This window comes from Coregonus clupeaformis, chromosome 1 (genome assembly GCF_020615455.1).
Source record: "Coregonus clupeaformis isolate EN_2021a chromosome 1, ASM2061545v1, whole genome shotgun sequence".
Classification (NCBI taxonomy): Eukaryota; Metazoa; Chordata; class Actinopteri; order Salmoniformes; family Salmonidae; genus Coregonus; species Coregonus clupeaformis.
Genome location: NC_059192.1, coordinates 88312709 through 88327354, shown reverse-complemented (window position 1 = coordinate 88327354; position 14646 = coordinate 88312709). Strand labels below are relative to the sequence as shown.

At 43.4% G+C, this 14646-nt stretch overlaps 1 protein-coding gene across 1 annotated transcript; it reads left to right on the top strand.

The window, feature by feature from the left end:
- The first annotated feature begins 254 nt into the window (after positions 1–254).
- LOC121571644 (ankyrin repeat domain-containing protein 1) lies at positions 255–9760 on the top strand. The gene is made up of 9 exons (XM_045221581.1): positions 255–310; positions 6047–6227; positions 6367–6489; positions 6660–6767; positions 8204–8302; positions 8419–8517; positions 8621–8719; positions 8838–8936; positions 9138–9760. The coding sequence occupies exons 1-9, from the start codon at positions 255–257 to the stop codon at positions 9228–9230; spliced, it is 957 nt and encodes a 318-aa protein (XP_045077516.1). The 3' UTR covers positions 9231–9760.
- Positions 9761–14646: the final 4886 nt, after the last annotated feature.

The window sequence follows — 14646 nt, the reverse complement described above, 5'->3', positions numbered from 1 at the left end:
AATGTATTTGGCTAAGGTGTATGTAAACTTCCGACTTCAACTGTGCATACTGTAGGATTGTGTCGTTGCAGTCAGTCCAAAGATCACATAGCTGCTCCCTGCTGCTGAGAGGTATGTTTTACAACACACCAATGGCATGTCTGACAACCGGACATGTAGACTCCTGAGGAAAACAACCTTGTCCCTAATCTGTCACACCCATCCTGCACAGGATCTGGGTTAGTGGGGTCTATTTCTGTTCCCCACATATCACAATGACATCCACTACCCTTCACCGAGTCCCCTCTCTAGCCTTGGGTCTGGAGATCAGGTGGGGGAGGAGTGTGTAACCGTGGGGGTAGGGGTGGGTTTAAGGGGGAACGTGGACAGGGTTTTGGGAGTTTATGACTCGTTTCGTGTATGGGTGTGAGTGGCAAAGAAATTATGCTTGTGAGAGTCTCGGAGGCTTAAGAGCCCCGACCCCCTCCAACGTGTATGTGTGTGCGTATTCTTCATTTCATACCAGCAGCTGCTATACTGCTATGCAAAGAGACCTCTAGTTACTCTTTTATAATTGTCATAGCATCTCTGTAGCTAAGGCACCCAGAATATCTTTTGGCAGTGTGTCTTTGACATTGGTCTCTGAGCACAAAAAACAACAACACACACATCCGCTCCCATACACATAAACTCTCAGTCATGTTGAGTAAATCTTTGCCCAAGGTCAGTGGGTTACCAGGCAAGGAGGGTAATTCTGACACCCCTAATCTCTAGTGGGGCATTGACACATATGCACCCCCTAAACCCACCTCATTAGTGACATCTCTGGCTCCTGGGGCTATTAATAATCATGGCTCTCAGTCTCCTCTTCAGCCCACTAAAGGGTTTTGGGGTCTCGTGCCAGAAAATGGCTCACTCATTAATCTGATCTCAGTCACAAAAACACATGTACAACCCCACATACATTTAAGATTTTAGTCATTTAGCACAGGGTTTCCCAAACTCAGTCCTGGGGCCCCCACTGGGGGCAAGTTTTGTTTTTTGCCCCTAGCACTACACAGCTGATTCAAATAACCAACTCATCATCAAGCTTTGATTATTTGAATCAGCTGTTTAGTGCTAGGGCAAAAACCAAAACATGCACCCAGGACAGTTTGGGAAACCCTGATTTAGCAGAAGTTCTTATCCAGAGCGATTTACAGGTGCAATTAGGGTTAAGTGCCTTGCTCAAGGGCATATGACAGATTTTTCACCTAGTCGGCTCAGGGATTCAAACCAGCAACCTTTTAGGTTACTGGCCCCACACTCTTAATCACTAGACTACCTGCCGTACATCACACATAACTTGTAAAAACAGCACATATTTAGAGTGGACTGTTCCCTGCTTTATCATCATGACATCGTGACGAGCCACAGCATCACCTCTGTTCCCCTATTGGTGGAGGGAGCGACTGATGATATACAGTATTTAGCTCTATGCATTTGTTGTGTCTAAACCAAAGTAAGTTGGCACCAGCCCTCCGCTGAAGAGATTACAACACCATCATAGACATGTTGTATAGAGACACTTTTTAGACCTGTCATAAGACAACGTTATGGCCAAACTTAGCTGGTAAGGATGTTGAACCGGTGTTGAAAACTGATTGGATTTGCATGAAGTCATCAACTAATGTTTTTCACCAAACTTTAAACCTAAATCCTATGACATGGTTAAACATTTTGTTGGTTTAACTTTGAATTTCCCTCTGTGCCCAGTGGGTAAGCATGGCATCAATCTCACAGAAATATAAAACAGTAATATTCTAACGACAATACCATAACCAACTGCACTTGTCATAAAAACTGATATATACAGCTGCAGGGTTTACACTGCTGTTTATAGACTAAACAAAATACACTGCTCAAAAAAATAAAGGGAACACTTAAACAACACAATGTAACTCCAAGTCAATCACACTTCTGTGAAATCAAACTGTCCACTTAGGAAGCAACACTGATTGACAATAAATTTCACATGCTGTTGTGCAAATGGAATAGACAACAGGTGGAAATTATAGGCAATTAGCAAGACACCCCCAATAAAGAAATGGTTCTGCAGGTGGTGACCACAGACCACTTCTCAGTTCCTATGCTTCCTGGCTGATGTTTTGGTCACTTTTGAATGCTGGCGGTGCTTTCACTCTAGAGGTAGCATGAGACGGAGTCTACAACCCACATAAGTGGCTCAGGTAGTGTAGCTCATCCAGGATGGCACATCAATGCGAGCTGTGGCAAGAAGGTTTGCTGTGTCTGTCAGCGTAGTGTCCAGAGCATGGAGGCGCTACCAGGAGACAGGCCAGTACATCAGGAGACGTGGAGGAGGCCGTAGGAGGGCAACAACCCAGCAGCAGGACCGCTACCTCCGCCTTTGTGCAAGGAGGAGCAGGAGGAGCACTGCCAGAGCCCTGCAAAATGACCTCCAGCAGGCTACAAATGTGCATGTGTCTGCTCAAATGGTCAGAAACAGACTCCATGAGGGTGGTATGAGGGCCCGACGTCCACAGGTGGGGGTTGTGCTTACAGCCCAACACCGTGCAGGACGTTTGGCATTTGCCAGAGAACACCAAGATTGGCAAATTCGCCACTAGCGCCCTGTGCTCTTCACAGATTAAAGCAGGTTCACACTGAGCACATGTGACAGATGTGACAGAGTCTGGAGACGCCGTGGAGAACGTTCTGCTGCCTGCAACATCCTCCAGCATGACCGGTTTGGCGGTGGGTCAGTCATGGTGTGGGGTGGCATTTCTTTGGGGGTCCGCACAGCCCTCCATGTGCTCGCCAGAGGTAGCCTGACTGCCATTAGGTACCGAGATGAGATCCTCAGACCCCTTGTGAGACCATATGCTGGTGCGGTTGGCCCTGGGTTCCTCCTAATGCAAGACAATGCTAGACCTCATGTGGCTGGAGTGTGTCAGCAGTTCCTGCAAGAGGAAGGCATTGATGCTATGGACTGGCCCGCCCATTCCCCAGACCTGAGTCCAATTGAGCACATCTGGGACATCATGTCTCGCTCCATCCACCAACGCCACGTTGCACCACAGACTGTCCAGGAGTTGGCGGATGCTTTAGTCCAGGTCTGGGAGGAGATCCCTCAGGAGACCATCCGCCACCTCATCAGGAGCATGCCCAGGCGTTGTAGGGAGGTCATACAGGCACGTGGAGGCCACACACACTACTGAGCCTCATTTTGACTTGTTTTAAGGACATTACATCAAAGTTGGATCAGCCTGTAGTGTGGTTTTCCACTTTAATTTTGAGGGTGACTCCAAATCCAGACCTCCATGGGTTGATACATTTGATTTCCATTGATAATTTTTGTGTGATTTTGTTGTCAGCACATTCAACTATGTAAAGAAAAAAGTATTTAATAAGATTATTTCATTCATTCAGATCTAGGATGTGTTGTTTAAGTGTTCCCTTTATTTTTTTGAGCAGTGTATATTTCCAGCCTATTTTTAATTCAGAAATGCTTCTATATCCCCAGACCTGCAGGCTACTGGAGCAGAGGCTAGTCAAGGACACCATCCAAATGGCTGCTCATCCGTTCAAACTCATTGTACCTTGTAGATATAGGGGCAGAAAGACACGGTCAATGCAACAAAATCACCAGAGGTTGTCTTGGCCATACCTTGCACAATAGTTTGGAGGGCAATTAATACAATCAAATGTGGCCTCCCTAGTGGGGCAGCGGTCTAAGGCACTGCATCGCGGTGTTGCGGCATCACTACAGCCTGGGGTTCTATCCCAGCGGTGACCGGGAGTACCATAGGGCAGCGCACAATTGGCCCAGCGTCGTCCGGGTTAGGCATATGCAACACCATTTCCCCTCTATATTTTATTTTAATCATTCAAATAAGACAACTATACTCAGCTTTTAAGTATTATTTACTAAAGAATTTCTAAATAAAACTGAACAAATGGATTTTAACACACTTGAGTGAAACTCTATGACATAATCTTCTACCGCCCCTTTTCTAAAAACAACATGTCAACTGTAGCTTTTATTTCCCTTTATACGGTAGTTTATTCGCCTAAGCATGACCTTCATCCACATACCAATTGTTAAGTGAGCTCAGTTGTTTCTGGCAAGCGCAAGTCAGTATCGCAAACAGAAGCACGTAGCTGAGCCGTTTTGTCACGGGCGGCCCGGTAAATCTGCACTGACTGACTAGGCAGTACGCAGGCGTTCTGCGATGTCACCTTATATATGAGGAGAGTGCGAATGATTGAAGGTGTCTAGCAGTTTAGGAATTCGTTTCTTACAAACCGCCAATGGTGACATCAGCGCATACCAAGGACGCATGCCAGGCGTGACGATTGACCAGACACCTTGGGTCGTCACTAGTTACAACAGCCACAAAGTCATAAACCCCCTATTTCTGCATTTCTCTTCTTAAAATCTGATTTTAAACATAATCCTGACCTTAACACTAACATTAACCACATTGCTAACCTTATGTCACACCCTAACCTTAAATTAAAACCAAAAAGCAAATTTTTGTTTTCATGAATTTTCCCCAATTTAGCCAATTTTGACTTTGTTGCTGTGGTAACTAGTGGAAACCACCTGCACGGGATGGAAATGGGTGCCACTTGAATAGCGGGAACATGATCTCACTTCTGTTTTTAGAGGTCTCAATTCCAAGCGCGTAGGCTATATAAAAGATGATGGATCTCAGCCTCACTCAGAACAGAATTGACACTGACCACTTTGGGAGTTGAGCCACTGGACTACTTCTCATCACACAGACAGACTAGACATGGGACTGAATAGCGTTGAAAAGCTGGTAGGTTGTTTCTCGCGTTTGTCATCAGGATTCACATAATCCATGATTTCCTCTGGGTTTGTGCTGTCTGAATGTTGTTGCTGACAGTATTAGACTCTGGTTGATAGCCTTGTGACACTAAGGAGAGTGTCACTGCATTCTGAGATGAGTTTGAGAAAGGTTTCTTTCTCGGCTATATTGGCTATATAAAGCCGAATTGGAATCCAAGTAGGAGTCTCTCTTGACAGCGGTTAAGTGCTGAGCAATTAACCGACATTTCAGTTATTTTTCGGGTTTAAACAACTAATTGACCTACTTCAGTTCAATTATTAGAATTTAATTTCGTTCTATTCTTTTCTGCTAGCTCAATGCACACATTGCACAGTAAAAAAAAAAAGATAAATCATATCAAGCCCGAACTGTGCGATGTAGTAGGGAGTTGTAGTTTCCAAAAGGCAACATTCTATAAAGTTTAATGCAGAAAACATGGTAATTAAATACAATGAACATAATCCATTGCCCGCCTACTTTTCCAGTCTGTGTTTCTTTTATGCCTGTAAAGTAGACAGAAGAATGCATGATCAAGAGCAGTTGCTCTAGAGGTATCTACCTGAAAATACATGATCTAAGTGATTGATAGTTGGTATTCAGCAGTCATAAAAGTATGCCTTATTTACTTTGAAGAACTACAAAAATTGTGATTTTGTCAGACAGCATAGGCAGCAGCTCTATAGAGATGAGATGATGACTTGAAATGAAATAATAAAGTAATAAATAAAAAAACGTAATATTGTAGTGTTTTTTAGGTTTAAAAATGCGTATGAAGTTGGTAATGTCGTATTTTCCCTCGTGAAAAATGTATCAACCCCTACAAAAATGTCCATTAATTATAATCCACATAATAATTCACATTTCCTGTTGCTGCAGGATTATTTTCCTGCTATAGCAAACTGGCTCTAATTAAGATCCTACAATTAACAGAAAATGATGGTTTTCATTTGGTCCAAAATAATCCCGCAGTTGGTAGCCTGCCCAGTCACCTAACAGGGTTCACTTTGATTAGTCTGTAAATGAGTTGGACACACTCCTCTATCACCAACCTCAATCCTTCATTGTTCCTTGATTAAGACAGAAACATCTCACAAAGGGAAGGCTTTGGTGTGGATGGCTACCTGTCCTCCATTCTGCTTTTTCCTCTCTTGGAATAGAAAGTACTGCTTAGGAGGATGGTCATCTCATCTCCAATCTGTTTTCTCTCCTAGGTCACTGGTAAGAGGTGTGAGGGACAGGAGGCAGGCGAGCACTTGTCGGAGGCGTTTTCAAAGAGTGTACGAGGCAGCCGTCAACCAGGAGAAACAGGATGCTCGGAGGTCACACAAAGACCTCAACCCAGAGGAGAATGAGAACAGCACTCAGGAGGAGATCACAGTTGTCAATCTCAATGTGACTTTTTACAGCACCTCATATGCTTTGTACTCAATTAGAAACACTGAACATTCTACTCACCTTCCAAATGCTTGATTGCTTCCGAGCCATATCATCCATTTAAAATGGACCTTCTGTATACCTTGTTCCTTTTCAGACAGACAAATCAGGCCAGGTGAAGATAGAGACCGTGGACGACCTTTTCAACATCTTGAAACTGAGGAAGAGGAGGAGGGAGAGGAAGGTGCAGAACAAGAAAGTACCTGAGCCAGAGATCATTGTACGTTCCACCACTTCCTGCTCACAATCTCTCTCTCCCACTTGCTTAAAGTTCCTGACCATAATCAAGAAGAAGGAATTCAATACAAAAGGCCAACAACAGATTAAAACAAGTCAAGTCAAACTACACTAAACTAATGTAAAAACAAGTCTCTTTTCGTTGTCACACAGCCCGACACAGTGGATCAAGACACGTTCCTGAAAGCAGCTATGGAGAATAAGCTGCCTGTGATTGAGAAGTACCTCTCAGATGGAGGTGACCCCAACGTCAGTGATTATGTGAGTACCGCATCATGTCTCTCTTATGATGACACATGGACTGCCATCTAAGTCAGTCTTTTGACATGCCAGAAGCTACATTGATTGAGATACTACATTTTTAGTTACAGGCAGCCGAGGGCCAATATAGCCCTAGTCTCACAATGCCATTGGACACTGTTATGTGAATTATTTAACAAACTATTTTAGTGTCTCTGTGCGTCTCCCAAAAGGTTGTAAGTCTTTTGGGATTTAAGTAACGGCCAGAGTCCCGGTCTGCATAGTCAGAGATATTTATTCATTGAGAATTCTGCCATCACAATTTCAGAGTCCATCTTTTATACTCATACGTCATACAAAAATAAATCCCTCCCCTCTGTAGGCGGGCTGTAGTTTTCCACTCTAAAACTGCTCTACTGACCTTCAGTTCACACACACACACACACATATACACACATTCATACACACATACATACACACACACACACACACATATCCTACTCCCTGCATTACTCAGTTATTGCCGTTCTCACAATATTCTGCACCATGTTTTCATAACAGTTTCTCCCCTCCCTAAATTGGGAGGCCTCTTTATCTTAGTTTCTCAGTTGTCTTTGTTGTCTGGCCTAACTCTTACTCACATTGCTAAATAGTGGCTCAATGCCATAGCCTTTACTGGTCCTACACTCACACATTTCTAACACATTATACACAGTTTCAGGGTGTAATAATTAGTCATTAATAATTAATCTATCAGACACGAAACAGGCAGCCGAGGGCCAATATAGCCCTAGTCTCACGATGCCATAGGACAAGTAACAGCCAGCCGAGGGCCAATATAGCCCTAGTCTCACGATGCCATAGGACACGAAACAGGCAGCCGAGGGCCAATATAGCCCTAGTCTCACGATGCCATAGGACAAGTAACAGGCAGCCGAGGGCCAATATAGCCCTAGTCTCACGATGCCATAGGACACGTAACAGGCAGCCGAGGGCCAATATAGCCCTAGTCTCACGATGCCATAGGACACGTAACAGGCAGCCGAGGGCCAATATAGCCCTAGTCTCACGATGCCATAGGACAAGTAACAGGCAGCCGAGGGCCAATATAGCCCTAGTCTCACGATGCCATAGGACACGTAACAGGCAGCCGAGGGCCAATATAGCCCTAGTCTCACGATGCCATAGGACAAGTAACAGGCAGCCGAGGGCCAATATAGCCCCTAGTCTCACGATGCCATAGGACAAGTAACAGGCAGCCGAGGGCCAATATAGCCCTAGTCTCACGATGCCATAGGACACGTAACAGGCAGCCGAGGGCCAATATAGCCCTAGTCTCACGATGCCATAGGACAAGTAACAGGCAGCCGAGGGCCAATATAGCCCTAGTCTCACGATGCCATAGGACACTTAACAGGAAGCCAAATGAATGTGTCTACCCTCCCTGTCTTTTACAGTTCCTAAAGACAGCGCTACACAAAGCCTCATCTAAGGGCCATGTGGAGACTGTGAAGAAACTGCTGGAGGCTGGGGCTTCTATTGAGAAGAAAGATAGAGTAAGTTCTCTCTCTGTTACACTCACTCATCAGAGCTCTATTTACATACATGGGAAAAGGTTTGGAATGGATGGGAACTGTCATCATCCTCTGTTTGTATTTCCCACTCCCTCCAGTTGGACGCCACAGCAGTACACTGGGCCTGCAGGGGAGGCAGCCTGCCAACTCTGGAGCTGCTACTCAATGAAGGAGGGAGGTTCAATTCCAGAGACAAGGTACAGCACTGAGACAGAGAGCCCTTAAACCCCATTTGTGATGCCCAACATTAGAAACATATGCTTTGTGGTCTGACTTCCTACTATCTCTGGTTTCTCTCAGCTGTGCAGCACTCCTCTCCATGTGGCAGTGAGGACTGGACATTATGAATGTGCTGAGCACCTCATCCACTGTGGAGCAGACGTCAACGCTAAAGACAGAGTAAGACATACAAACCCTAATATGACAGAATACAACCATTAAACTCATCTCAGAGCGGTTTTACTAACCCACCACTATGGTATAGTTGGTTGTGTTGCTAATAACTGTTTCTGTCCAGGATGGAGACACACCCATACACGATGCTGTGAGGATAAACCGATTCAAAATGATCAGGCTGCTGATGATGTATGGAGCCAGTCTTAAAACTAAGAACAGCGTTAGTACTCCATAATCATCCAATTCTCATCTTTTCACATTCATTCAGCATATTCCAGTTAGATTGGTATGATTGTTAGTGGCATTGTGTGAGCATAGCACCCCCTACAGTGCATTGATGAATATTGATGTTTGATACGGTAAGGTGATCTATTTTTCAAATGCTTAGTTTATTTGAATGTTTGTGTTTTTTTCCATGCAGGAAGGCAAGTCCCCTAGTGAGAATCTTCTGGCATGGCAGAGTGGCGCTAAAAACATCCTGTGTAACGTCAACAATGACAAATCTGTCAAGTAGAGCAATGACTGAGGTCATTCAGATTATCATTAATATGTGATACTGATCGATTTGTTGAACGCTGATATTGCTGGCCAATGTTAGGGCTGTAGCTTCCATCCATTTTGATGTTGTGTTGAAGTTGTCTATTGAGATTCTGGGGAGATAATGTGATCGTTGGTTAGTGAGCAAGACAAATGTAACGGCATGATACTGTGGGACTTTAAAAAGTGACGTGTTTACAGTACTACAGTATACTTTGAACATTCAAAAGAGTTTTAACCAAAACTAGTTTCTGGTTACATTCACCAGTTTAAACACACAGACAGACGTGATAGCAGTGAGCTGGTAAGGAAAGTTACTGTTGGTTAAGAGGATGTTTTGAATAGGAAATCGTTTGAGTAATATTTTTGATGTTTTTTTAGAAGAGACTCTGGAATGCAAAGCGTCAAGAGACCTCACTGAGTTTTGTATTTATTGTAAAGTTAATCTGTATATTTTGCTTGTTATTTATCGTTTAATTCCATAAACCAATCTGATGTTTTAAAATACTTTTTTTGTGAGCCATTGTAAATATTTTTGTTGTTTGAGTCTCTGTAAACAAACAATGTAGCCTATAGCTTCAAAATATTAAACTGGGTGGTCCTTGCATTCATAGCGCCTCTGAATTTGAGATTGGATAGGTTTACTTTGGCTTCTCCAGCCCCATACCTCAGCTTTATAGCAAATCAAGTGAAGGGGCTGCTGTTTGGCTGAAACAGGATTGTGTCTTTAAAAACAGAAAAAGAAAGATCGGTGTTGAGGCAGAGATCAAAGTAACTCATAGGAAAGTTGGGCGTATAGATAATATCCTAGGGAGGCAGAGGACAAGAGGATCCAGGAGATGAGGAAGTTTGCCTACAACTGCGAGCAAGCAACACAAACAGCAAACCCAAGTGGTAAAAGAACCCAGCTAGCACATTTGGTTCGTTGGAAGTTGTGAAAACGTACTTTGGTTCTAGGAACGAAGTCATAGTTTCTTGACCGGTAAAACAAACATTTTTTAAATGTTCTGAGAACGGAAGTGAACATTTTGCCTGTTCTGGGAACTTTGATTTTTAGGTTGCAGGGAGGTTCTGAGAACGTTTTACTATGGTACCCTGAAAGTGTTCCTGGGAGGTTTTATTAACGTTCTGAGAACGGAAAATTAGAGGTTATTTGAAGGTAATTAAATAACATTCTGAGAACATATTTCAATAAGATATTTAATAACACTGCTAGTTTGGGTTAACTGTTATGAACTCCAAGCATAGATAGGACACATGGAAATTAATTTGCTTAGGCATTAATCATGCAAACAAATTACTTTTTTTATTGTGGCACGGCATCAGTGAGATTCAAACCCATGATCTTCTGTTCTCTATCCATGGAATTAGTCCACTGCATGCCATGTTTTTTTAACTCATACAAATCTGTTAATTTTTGTCTATTCAAACAGACCCCATTTCACAGGAAACAAGCACTCATTAAGATCAGGTATGGCCAATTAGTGGGCGCAGCCAACACAACAGAACAAACTTAACAAGACAGAGGTTAGAGCATAGAGATAGACAGAGGACTCATCTTTGTATCTGTGCCATTATAGCGTCTGTGACAGCATGGGCAGTGCCTTTGAGATAATCTTCATTTTGAAGTAGTCAATTTTCTTCTTGATGATTGGCTGATCCATCCTGATGACCCGGTTGGACACGACTCCACCAATGAAGTTGAAAGTCCCACCCAGTTGTGGGGTTCTAGATGTGATGCCTAGCTTAGAAAGAATGCATTAATGATTAAACATAATAGGTTTGTACTGTACTGATATAAATTGTTTAACATAACAAGCTGTGATTCATGTGAGGAATGTTAGGGAGTAGGGTGAGACAGACTTGTATTTCTCACAGACACATACACACTGCCTCTTTGTTAAACCGCGCTCAAGGACGTGTACTGCAAAAAGGTGCTGACTACAGGTTGTGATGATAACAACTTATGCCTGGCAACAGTGTGCAACAGTGAAGCGCAAAGGGGCTGGGACCAGCCTGTGCGCCAACTATTGGCTGAGTAAGTCTAAACCACGCTCAGTCTCTACTCTGATTGGCCAGCAGGGAGCGGGAACTATCTCTGTCAGAGTATTTGAAGAAGAACTTAGAACAATGGATCAGTTCTCTGAGTGCCCTGCGTGGTATTTCAGTGGACCCGTATATACGAACATCATATTTACCATTGAAGTGGTTTGCATTAATTAAAATACTAGTCTATTTTAGAAAACGTGTATTGACCTCTTTTGTTCCTAATACCAGATTTGAATTGACGCAACTTAACACAGTTGACAACATTAAAATGGTGGAAGCCCTACATAAAGCTGTCCCAACCGCAGTGCTTTCTTTTCAGCACCATGGAGTGAATCCTTACCAATGCTACACCTGGCTATCAGCAGAGCCTTGTCTGGCAGCAGAACAGTTCATTCAGCCTCATTTACTGCCTTTAAAAAAACATAGCTGATATGGCTGACTTGCTTAAACAAATGTGGTTTCTACTGACAATTGAGATGTACAAACTATGGCATAAGGGGACGACAAGCGGATAAGAGGCAATCCGTAATTTCGATTAAGATATTCATGAGCGAGCTAGGACGGATGTAGTCAATATAACTATTTGTTCAGCACTTTTGAAATGTACAGCGACAGAATTCAGAACATGGGCCGTTCTTACAGTGTTCTCCCTGTACACCAAGTCAGAACAGTAGGATAAATAAAGGGGGCATATAAGCAGCCAATGAAAGCTCTCACAATATTCAATGATTACATTTCTCTAAAACAGGTTATAGGCTACAGGTGCACCACCAAGTCAGAACAGTAGGCAAAATTAAGAGGTGAAAATATACCAAATTATTAGGGTGAGGCACATGGACTACTAACAGCTTACTACACAACATACACTAAGTACTATTTTCTTAGCTACAGTATACATATCTCCCTGGCATATTTATGCAGCAGCATACAATACATTTTTGGACTCACCTTGTTGTGCTGTGCTCACTTGAACAGGAAGGTGGGGCGGCGGTCCTTCTTGTGGGCAAATTTTGTCATTAAACTTTGTCATCAAAGTCCGGCATTCTCTGGATTTATAGTGCTTTCAAGACAACTGGGAACTCTGAAAAAAACAAGGTTGAATCATGATGTCAGTGATCTTCAGGTTGGAGCTCTAGAAAGAGGCCCGAGTTCTCAACTTGAAATTCCGAGTTGGATGACCGTTCAAAACGTATTTTCCAAGTCGGAGCTAGTTTTTTTCCAAGTTCCCAGTTGTCTTGAACTCACTGAAGTCTGAGATTTCCTATTTCAGAGTTTGCAGTTGTTTTGAATGCGGCAGAAGTCATGCTGGATTGATAGCATGGCCAATGTATTCAACCTTTTCTGGCCCATGATGTTGCATGTGAATGTTTATCCTTTTAAACTTGGAAAAGAGACCCTTAAACCCATACTTGGACCTCACATCCATCCTTCTTTGCAACGCTTGCAGTTAGCCACTGATTCCTTCCAAATCACTCATTGTTGAATTTGCGATTTCCAACTTGTTGTGTAATGTTTATGTCCAATGGCCGTTGAGCACTGCTATGTTTTATATATAATTTATCTTCATATGACATGGATTTAAAAGGATTTGCCAGTAGATTGTCGACATGAATCATGATGATGACTGCTTGTCTAGCTTGCTAGCTAAGATTTTGAAAGTATGATGTTGACAGTATAATTGCTGTTACTATCAGTTTTTTGCATTCTGTCACTTCCGTTTTGAGCGTGTCACTTGTCTCCGTGTTGCGCTGTTTGTTGGTGCTTGGCTACCTGCCAAACTTGACGGTTTTTACTTTTTTTAAACCATTTAATTAATCTTCATTTAACACATTTTACCAACGTCTTAGTTATTATTATTCATTTTTTCTTGCTTGACTTTTTTCATTCAACTGTTTCACCCCGGACGCTTTATCTGGACATGGTTCTACAGGACCTCCACCAGCCGAAGCTAAGTAGTAACATTAACACTATGCCATCTAATTGCAGTCGCTGTACTCATAATATACAGGAGAACTATCGCCTTATGGTGAGGATAGCCGTGCTGCAAGCACAGCTTCAGATGCAATCGTTAGGCAAGGGCAATTTAAGTGTAGGAAAGGATGAAACAGCGTCTGTGCCACCAGTAAGTACAGATAGTAGTATAAATCCCCCTGCACGGTCCCCGCAGCCGGACAATTTTCTCAAGGCTTCTGGAAAGAAATGCTGTCGGCATGCTCAACCGGTGTCTCTCATTCAGCCGACATAAACTTTCAACCGGTTCTCCCCATTAAGCAACGAGTCGGAGTCAGGGGCCGAGCCTTCTCAGTTCTCTCCTCCACCCGTTACGGGGTCTGAGCCACCGAAGCCTCCCACCATTAGCTTGGACAAATTGAAAACCCTAGTCATTGGCGACTCCATTACCCACAATATTAGACTTTAAAATAATCATCCAGCGATCATTCACTGTTTACCAGGGGGCAGGGCTACCGACAGAAAGGCTAATCTGAAAATGGTGCTGGCTAAGGCAAAAACTGGCGAGTGTAGAGAGTATAGGGATATTGTTATCCACGTCGGCACCAATGATGTTAGGATGAAACAGTGAGAGGTCACCAAGAGCATCATAGCTTCAGCGTGTAAATTAGATAGAAAGATGTGTTGGCATCGAGTAATTGTCTCTGGCCCCCTCCCAGTTAGGGCAAGTGATGAGCTCTACAGCAAAGTCTCACAACTCAATCGCTGGTTGAAAACTGTTTAATGCCCCTCCCAAAATATAGAATTTGTAGATAATTGGCCCTCTTTCTGGGACTCCCCCACAAACAGGACCAAGCCTGGCCTGCTGAGGAGTGACAGACTCCATCCTAGCTGGAGGGGTGCTCTCATCTTATCTATCAACATAGACAGGGCTCTAACTCCTCTAGCTCCACAATGAGATAGGGTGCAGGCCAGGCAGCAGGCTGTTAGACTTAGAGGACTCTGCCACCAGCACAGTCAGTGTAGTCAGCTCAGCTATCCCCATTGAGACCGTGTCTGTGCCTCAATCTAGGTTGAGCAAAACTAAACATGGTGGTGTTCGCCTGAGCAATCTCACTGGAATAAAGACCTCCTCCATTCCTGTCGTTATTGAAAGAGATTGTGATTTCTCACATCTCAAAATAGGGCTACTTAATGTTATATCCCTCACTTCCAAGGCAGTTATGGTCAATTAACTAATCACTGATCATAATCTTGATGTGATTGGCCTGACTGAAACATGGCTTAAGCCTGATGAATTTACTGTGTTAAATGAGGCCTCTCCTCCTGGTTACACTAGTGACCATATCCCCCGCGCATCCTGCAAAGGCGGAGGTGTTGCTAACATTTACGAT